The following is a 9,823-nucleotide window of genomic DNA, read 5'->3' as shown; positions in this document are numbered from 1 at the left end:
ATAAAGGAATATCTTATCTTAAATAAAATTAATCTGCAAAGATTTTACATTAAATATTTTTAAAATACATTAAATGACACCACCTTGTAGCTGCTTAAGGATACTGTAATGCTCTTTCTTTCATTTTCATTCTTTCTTTCTTTTACAGCTTTGTGATATTTTATATTAATTGCTTAAACAATCATCAGATTAATCAAAAAATAATATAATCATTAATTGCAGCCCCAAATTATACACAAATTAGTTTGAGCATGCAGCATGGAAGCATAATATGATGTAACATGAAAGCTGGTATTTGACACAGGGTCCCCCTGCAGAACAGGGCTCAAGATTTGGAAATAAATCACAGCAGGATGGCTCAAGTTCATTTACCAGATGATTTTTCTTTTTTAAATTGAGGTTTAGTGGAACATACTTCCAACAAAACTCACAGTTTAGCAATGGGAGGGACTGGCGAGGAAACACTGTCTGGTAAAAATGAATGAAACATTTTGTACTGAAGTAGCAAAGGTCACAAACAGCCTGTTTAACAACTGTTACGCAGGGTGAAAAAGAACATGGAATTCAGAATCTGCTATTTTCAGATGTGCTTGTGTCACACAACAAATGGAAACAAATGTGATGAATGAAATGTCTGCTGCTTCAGGGCTCCGTCGGGATTTTAAAATCCTAAAATACTCGGATATAAATTCCGATTCTCCCACAGCACAACTCTGCTCACAATTTTGACCAAAAAAAAAAAAAAAAAAAATCAGAGAATTGAAACATTCGATTTAAAACAAAACAAAGAAACTGGAAATCTCACAATTTATCCAAATTTTAAATTTTCAGTTATGTTTTTTGTAAACGTTGTCTCCTAACATTACAGTCAGCCATCCCCTGCCACACTGTCACATATGTGACTCTGGAAGAAAATACTATTTAAATTCTTTTATTATAATGGCAGATATTGGCTTATAACTGTTAAATTTTAACATATTTGGTCTTAAAAAAAAATAATATGCATGTGCGATCATGTCAACTCCTGCTGGGGTCAATAAACCTGCAAAATTCTCAGAAATATAACAGGAGGTATGACCTCTGTGGACTAACTGCTGCGATCTGCTGCTAATCTGACTTGAATGGATGTTTGAAAATTTCACATTAATTCAATCTTTTATTCCAGATCAACTCAACTGTTTTGGCCCTGTGAGACAGCTTTTATTCATGTACAGTAAGCAAACTGGGCATTATGAGTGCCAACACAAGAACTGGATTATATCCCACATTTTAAAAGTAAATGCAAAACAAATGTGACAGTTAAAAGATTGAGCCCTTAATACAGCAGCTCTGCTGTGTAAATAAAGTGTCCAACACGTGGCTGAAAAAGCACCAGATGTAAAGAGAGTCGGTCGAAGCACTTTCACTTACTGCTGCCTTCCCTTTGATTATCAGCACTGTGGGATCATAATGTTCTACATATATTTTTAATGCAATTTGACTGAACTATAAAAGAACTTGTGATGTTAATTAATCTCTAATCTAATCTCTAATTATTTCTTAGAGATATAGATCCCATGTTTGAGTTTATCCCGATGGGGTAAATGGGACTGATCCTCCCAAGCCATTCGTGGATGCGTCTTGCATTATAACAGGGAGCATTAGCTTTAACCACCAACCATCCTGTTAGCATACAGCCCGTGATGCCAGTGACAATGCTCAGTACCAATAGGCCTTTTTTAATATTTATTTATTTATTTCATAATACTGATCACTGAAGAGGGACAGGAAGTGAGAGAGGGGATTAACATGTAGCAGGAGGCCCAGGCTCCACCCGGTGAGCTCCCGAGGTGCCACCCTACAGTCCCTTTTCACAGGAGAGCTGTTGACATGTTTTAGGAAAAACACACATGTAAATAATAAAATGAATAATGACTGAATTCCATTTCACTGCTTGAGTTTCAGGGTCCTGGTATTATTCATGCTGGCTCACGGTCACACTGACACGCTTGAACAGAAGTAAAGTGGCCTTCATGTGTTGAGGCAAATGTCAAGGTGTGGAGGTAGGAGAGAAGCTGCAGATGGGTGTGTGACACATCTCACTTTGTGACCCTGAAGTTTTCATTCTGTCTCAGGCTTGAAATTACAGGCTTGTTTTTTCTTTTCAACCACAACCTTTCCACTGTTTCTACCAAGTGTTTCAGCTGCCAAACCTTATTATTATGAGCGGTTATCAGCATCACAAGGATATCGACATCAGGATCTTTAACCCTACAGTACCTTAGAAGAATACTCCATTGATTTAGCATCACAGACCTAGAACAGTCAGACTAATAATTGAGAAGAAAAAAAAATGATGCAGCAGAACCAGAGATATTATCTCCTCTCATTCCACTCTTCTTCTTGTCAAAACCTGCCACCTACCTTACCAACAACGCAACTTGACCATGAACAGTCCAGCTGGAGACTCAGGAGTGTTATTAGTGACTAGTGGAGCCCTGAGCTGCAAGTCCTAAGCAGAGACGATGAGCTGGCTTTAGATGTCTGGTCAACTCACTTTCTTTCAAACTGCACACCCTCAGATGTTTTTACATCATCCAAAGTATGACAGAATTATGTAACACTGAATTGTTTGACAGCAGCTTTGCATGAATGGATGACCATGATCTGCTGAAATGATGCAGTGGCTGTGATCGATATTTTTCTATTAAAAACACATCAAATGTCAGTGAAGAGGTGACAATGTGAACCTTCACAGAATAATCAGCTGAATCTGCAGCTGTCCTCAGCTTCACAGGTCCCACAGTGAGTTTCAGCTCATTGTTTCACTGTCCGGCTGCAACCTCACTCCTCTGGTTCACTGTCACTGCTCTCATAGGGTTGTTTATGATGGTAAATGCTGTGCTGAGGACTGACAATAACTTGCAATGGCTCAGAATGTCCAATGGCACAGGTTCATCAACATAGTCGCTACAGTGTCTTTGTGACCGAACCCAACTCATCCTGACCGGCACTGCCAAATTCAAGACCCAAACCCAACTCGAGGTCATATTTTTGCTTTATTAGCTCACCGGGCTAATCCATTATCCAGAGGCAGTGAGTCAAAGTGGTGAAAGAATGGAAATCAAGGCCAAAACACTGAGGTAAGCAACCACAAGAAGGATCAGGACCTGGTCTTTGAGTGAAATGAAGCTTTTATTTTAAAGATGATCAACACGTTTAAATGATTTTCAAAAGCATTTTCAACCATAACCATATATTCACCTCAAAACTGAGTGGTTTTAAAGCCATTTCAGGTTCAGGAAGGTGTAGTCTGATGGTGTTTCACTTCGTCAAGTTTCTCTACTGAATCCTTTGATCATAAGTTTTCATGAGGAGACAGTCGTATTCCTTGGGAGGAGGAAGCCATTTTTTTTTTTTTTTTTGACAAAACATATGTGACAGGTGATCCTGAACCAAGCCCCTGGAGTGGAAAGAAGTGTGTTTCACACACCTGCAATGAAATCCACTCCAGCAGATTAAATAAACTGTCAGCTTTTACCTGTTTGGCACAGTGAAACATTTCCTCCCTCCTCAAAATGCCAATCTTTGGATTGATGGGTCTCAATTAAGATTTTTAAACTAACTTCTGATTTACATCCAATGAAACCAAACCATTTTGTACACAGAAGAGCTACAGGCTGCTTGCAGGTCTTCACCCTTCACCACAGCCCAAACCTTTCCGATATGACACAGGATCCCATGCTGAGCCTTTAACTGCTCACCGTCCCATCTATATGTACCCGTGTTATTTTCCCATAAGGCCACAGTAATTGTTATAAGTTGGTTCAGTTCGTGGAGGAGGGTCTATTCTATCCTTCCTCAGAATAGTGCTGTTTACTCCTTCTTTTTTCTACATTTCTGGTCAAGCAAAACAACAGACTGAGCAACATCGAGTCACACTGGGCACACACTTGCTTCTGTATTATTCTGTTGTGCTGAATCTGTAAAGCACGTTGCATTCTGGCCACACCAGCAACATTACAGTTTAGGTTACCATAAAAGTGCTGGTGAAAGCAGAGCTGAAGCCTCCTGTAGGTAGCCTCGCTGTCTAAAGGCAACAGCAAGAGAGGTTTGTATTGTTCTGTATTTTCTGTCTGAAAAATATTTTGTTTTTGTGGGAAATACCAGATGTTTTCTGGAACTGATTTTTTTGGAGTAACTGTTGCGGAGGCCATTTTGAAGGAGGCACCTTCTGAAATGAGACATAATTACAGCACTGTCCATCAGGGATGTTACAGGAGGTATTCTGCATCACTTGTCAAAGGTTAAATAGTTGCTGTGACATCATTGATTGAGGCGTGGCCAGAAGTCAACACACTTCAAAGTTCTTGATGTAACTCAGCACTAACTGATCAATAAAATCAATAAAATGAAATCAGATGATATGTTTAACTGAACTAAAACAAAGATCATGTTTTTTTCACTTTCAGAGAATAACAAGAGATTCCTCCACACCTTTCATCCTGATGTTAAATAATCAGTCAAATCCATGGTACAAGAGGCACAAATGTACATATATTTTTCTGCTCTAACAGTAGAACACAATGCAATGCAGCCACAAGACAGTCAGAGGTGAAGGTCACTGCCAATGTTACAAAAGATGAAGTGGGCAGAGAAAAAAACGGTAAAATGCAAGCTGTGGCTGTCAAATGATCACTGGAATGCACCGATGGTCACAGATCAGTGACACCTCACAGTCTGAGTGTTTCTGATTCATCACGCTGATCTGTTGATCCTCGCTGACTCTGCTCTGCTGCCGATGATGTGTTCTTCTGTCACTGCTCCTCAGCTGAGGGACAGGTCAGCCACTGAGTCAGACACCTCTGTGTTGACCTGAGCAGCGATGCTGGCAGGTGTTACATTCAGGTGGATCTCGTATTGCTGGTCCAGACCCAGGTAGCTGTCACTCATCAGGTACAGTGTGTATATACACCTGAAAGCAGAAGGTAGATGGATAAGCATGGATACACAGGGCAGAAAGAAAATGTACTTGGATCTTGTTGGACCTAAATTTACCCCATTAGTGCTGTAAGCCATTTGTTTTTAACTTTGTTTCAGGGTCACAGTGAATGCATCCTACAAGCAAGTATTGTGTGTGTATCACAGCCTGACATAGCTAATTTTTCTGTGCCACTTAACCCCATTGTTGTCCAGAAACTATTAAAACCCATCAGTGAGTCACGCTGCTGCACTGAGTGACACGTTCCTTCATTAGCATGAACACACTATCCTGCTGCAAGAAATGCTCACTAGAGCACTACGGCTGTCAAAATTGGCCAAAAATGACGTTTGATTATTCCTCCAAAAAACACATACTGTAGAACGGAACCATTCAAATACCGCCACATTACAAAATAAACAAATAAAATAATGTCCTATAACGTGTTCATGAATTATTCACTCCTTCCAGCTTGACATTTGTTTTCAATCACTGAAAGTGACGCTGTGTGCGGAGTTTCCATTTGGTGTCAGTCCACGTGTCCTGGAAGATTTCAATGTCCTGGACAAATGGGAGAATTTCCGGTGAAATATCATCTGATTATGGACGCTGTTTTACCTTGTCTTTGTGTCCAAGTGACTAATGGAGACAACAGTGACTAATGAGAGCGCTGCAGCCGCGACACATGCTGCAATGTAATTCCCCATGGTGTTTGCACACCATCGATGTGCGTCCAGTGAAAGTGTTCGTTTTTGTCTTTGACAGGTTTAGATTGTTGTTCTAAGTGTCTGACAACATTAAAGAAAGGATCCCTACAGAGAGAGACCTTTCAGTTAAAGAAGATCCTTTTTTATTAACTAGAAACAGCTGGTACAGCGTTCTCACCAAAGCCACCAGACTCCATTCACAGAAACAATCATTTTATCACTGTAGAGCATATTTCATTAAAACTCAACAGAAACAAAATAAAACTCACCCAAACCATCTTGGTTTGTCTTTCCACTGTTCCAACAATCACCACCAACTCTGGTTTGGTTGAAGTAAACTCTTAATTCACTGAGTTACATTTGAAAGTATCAGGAGAGGAGCGAGAGAGAGGGTGGACATCAGAGAAGCAGTGGGGGGAAACAGAGTGTGCAGCCAGAACATTTTCAGATCCAACTCTGGAATTATTTTCACCAGACATGATGACCGGACACACTGTTGGCCTTTAACAGATTTTCCCGATAAAAAAAGGTAATTACAGGATACTGGAAACTCTGGTTTTGTGACTCCTGTCCGTCACGCACTGCATTCAGTACAGCTGCCCAGGCTCACGTGGGACATCTGTGGTAACACTGCTTCTTTCCTCTCACAATCAAATATTCATTTTCACAACTGAACGTCTGTTTTTGTTTTGACAATTCAACTATAAAATCGAATTTAGAATATTTGTGGACAGGCCTGTAGAGCACCGCATGTGGATTAATCCCCGACTGAAAACAGTCCCCAACAAATGCCTCATTTTCCACTTGTTTGAGTAAAAAACTATGGCGACCTGCTGTTTTAGGAAATTACTGAACCTTTAATAAAAAAAAGAAATGATATATTTGTAAGACATTTTTAAAGTTTCACTTCTTCAGTAGGAACCGACAGTTTAGGACTGAGAGCCACAGACTGAGCAGGGAGGCATTGAGAGATGGAAAATGAGAAAATGAGAATAATTTCCATTATAATGAGGCAGGGAATTTAAAACTAGCTGGAAAAAACAATCTTCTATATTTTAGTGAAATGCTTTATAATGTCATTCGCAGACCTTGCTTTTCCCCTTTCTTGCTTGTCTAACCTGAAATTGACCTCCTGTTTCTTTCAATCACCGTATGTGGAGTGTATTGTCAATGTATGGCTTAAACTGCTCCTTTCATGCCGTCGCTTACTTTCCAGTATTCTCCGGTGTGTAGAAGGCCACAGACACAGCTGTGTAGTTGCGCACGTATCCAACCCGCTTGACAGCTAGCAGCTCCCTGCGATCCACCTCCCCCAAGACCAGGAACCAGCCTTCATCCTTCACCTTGGGGAACCTGGGAGCCTGGGCCTTACTGTCCTGCTTCCTCTGAAATAAGAGACGTGAGGTGCCTTTCAGTGATATATGGACAATAACAGTTTTATGGTGAGAAAAACTTTATCAGTATCTGACACGGAAATTCAACAGAATTACTCACTGTAGCAATCTGATTTATTATAAAGTAAGTTTGTGCTGTGTTGTGATAAATTAAATGTATCACAGTTAAAACAAACAGACCCAGAAGGACGTTCTCTTCTTCTAATTGCTTTGCATATGAGACAGGGATTTATGCAGCAGTGTGCAGTTAAATGTCTTTCATATACAGCGTTTGTTTCAAACCTGATGAATTTTCACCAAAACAAAAGGACAGTTCTTCCTCGAAGAGTTTGAGAAGCTACTGAACACTTTGTGTCCAGACTGGTTTTGTGAGAGCTGCATCCCAGTAAGAAACTCCATTCAAGTTCCTGAGGGAGTTCAATGCTGGAGAGATAACCTAGACAGAACGTCATCAAAGGCAACTGAACAAAAACATGCCCTATTAACAGCAGTCACAAGATAAACTACAAACTGCTGCTTTAATGGGGAAACATCTGTTCAATTTTCACTTTAGCAGAAGGGCTGTGTCTGGAGCAGCATCGCTCAGAAGTCTCTGGCAAGCGACTGGTCAGCAACACAAGTGTGTGTGTCAAAGGTCGCTGTACTCTTACTCTGCTGCTGTAAGTGAATCAAATCAGTCACTCTTTAAATATCTAATATCAGAATGTGGTGCCACATTTTTATGTAATGAACGTATAATTCGTTTTAGCATTTAACATTAAATTCCTGCTAAAAATAACAAATGACAGCTGAGTCTGATGAAGCTGAAGCGTGTGTGGTGCCACTCTCAGGCCAAACATGACATTTCAGCCCCACTGCAGTCAAGGATGGAAAAAGAACCGAGCGGGCTTTGCTTTGCATAGTCGCTGTTTTCAGGTTTTGTAATGAGACCACTCTGTGTAGAGCTGAGGGGAACATCACTACTAGCAACCCTTTGACATTACTAGTAGTCATGTGATCCACTGTTAATATATGAATTTGTGCAGCTTTAAGTTAAATTCTAAGATCTTACTATTTCATGCGTAAATACGCAGATGCAAAAACCAACATCACAGAGTTGTCAACAGAGATTTTTCTGATACATTATGATGACCTGACCTGATGGACAGTTGAATATTAGTATTGGGCGTACTGACCCTCTGCTGGCCCTGGTTGATGCGTCTCAGTGACACCTGCAGGACATACTCCTGGTCAGCGTGGACGTCCAGCCAGCTTCTCTCCTCCCTCAGGTTAGCTCCCGCTGCAGGCAGGCAACGCTCCGTCTGCTCCTGGCTCTCCTCCCACCAGCCCTTCACACTCATCTCAACCTCCAGCACTGGAAGATGACTCAGGAAGGACCATGCCTGACGAGGGAGAAAGAAGATGAAGATGGTGATGATAATTGACATTCATATCATCTCAATAATCAGTGCGTCTCAAATTTTGCACCACATGATCAGAGATGATGGAGAGTGGACACACGCAGTGTGACACTGTTACATACAGGATATCAGAGAAATGTTTGCAAGTCCAGACTCAAGACCGAGGCTGGATGTTTCCCACTCAGGACTGTGCACTTCTCATCCAAATCAGCCTCTGCACATAGGCATTTAGTTGTGGTCTCGGCCTGGTTGTGTAGTCTGCTTTGAACTCCACCTAACCAGTCAGGCAAATGCACGAGACTGTCTTTGACCCAAACCAAACAGATTAGGTGTGGAAGCCCTGAGACAGTTCCAAGACAACAGCAAAGTCTAGAGTTAACACAAAGACCAACCTCATACTCCACGATAAACCCAGTTCACTTTACGTGACTTCTGGGACCTGGACCTGAATTAGCAATGTCTGCACCAAATTCTTAACTCATGCCTTTACTTCAAGCTGACTGGATTACTGTAACACAGTATTTACTGGCCTCCTGAAAAAAAAAAAAAAACACTGAGAGACTTCAGTACATTCAAAACTCTGCAGCTTGACCAGTTAACCAGAACCAAAAGGAGAGAGCACGTTAGTCCAGTTATAGCTGCTCTGCACTGGCTTCCTGTAACATCAGAATTGATTTTAAGGTCCTCCTCCTCGTATACAAAGCCCTTAATGGACGAGGACCAAGATACATCGCTAACTCCCTTGTTCATTAATTGCCTTCAAGAACACACCTGCCATGCTCATACTGTGTAGGACTGTGAGAGTCACATGCAAAACAAGATAGTGAACTCTTGTTTTGAGATTGTGTCTGCAGTTTGTGGAAACTTCAACTTTTTCACCAAGTTTGTGTAAAATGTAGGTCAGTGATAACACCTTATTATAAAGGTAAGGCATACAGTTACTGATCAACTGCCAGCTGGTACACCAAAATAAATGCCCACACGGTGATAAAGACCCCAAAGTGGAAGTCCGGTTTGAGATCCTTAATTTGAAATCCTTACTAGCAAACCAGTTTGCGTCCGTTGGCCATGGGCCTGCTCACCGGCGCTCCATAAGAGCAGTTCACCTCATGGACATGATGTAGATTGTGATATTAAAGATAATAATGTTAAATGGAACATGATGCTGTGATATTGTCACAGCACACATAGACGGGAGTCATTTCTATTAAATAGACTTTCTTTAAATATTCTTAATAAAATGTTCAGACTCTAATGTAAATGTTTATTCACATAACTTTATTGCTAGCAGCAAGCTTAAGGGTCTTGATTATTTCAAAGCTCTGTCAGACATTGAGCCAAGCTCAAGATGATTATTCAAAA

At 40.8% G+C, this 9,823-nt stretch overlaps 1 protein-coding gene across 3 annotated transcripts in view; it reads right to left on the bottom strand.

The window, feature by feature from the left end:
* Positions 1-2,371: 2,371 nt before the first annotated feature.
* The window catches only part of ascc3 (activating signal cointegrator 1 complex subunit 3), a 155,659-nt gene continuing 148,207 nt past the window's right edge, over positions 2,372-9,823 (bottom strand). For all 3 annotated transcript variants that reach the window (XM_076737118.1, XM_076737119.1, XM_076737120.1), the window contains 3 exons: positions 8,237-8,443; positions 6,877-7,052; positions 2,372-4,954 (listed from right to left, as the gene is read on the bottom strand). In XM_076737118.1, coding sequence (XP_076593233.1) covers positions 4,807-4,954; positions 6,877-7,052; positions 8,237-8,443 — 531 coding nt within the window. In that variant the 3' untranslated portion in view covers positions 2,372-4,806. The remainder of the gene's footprint in view (positions 4,955-6,876; positions 7,053-8,236; positions 8,444-9,823) is intronic.

Source organism: Chaetodon auriga, chromosome 8 (assembly GCF_051107435.1).
Source record: "Chaetodon auriga isolate fChaAug3 chromosome 8, fChaAug3.hap1, whole genome shotgun sequence".
In the NCBI taxonomy this organism is placed as follows: domain Eukaryota; kingdom Metazoa; phylum Chordata; class Actinopteri; order Chaetodontiformes; family Chaetodontidae; genus Chaetodon; species Chaetodon auriga.
This window is presented reverse-complemented; position numbering and strand designations above follow the sequence as displayed.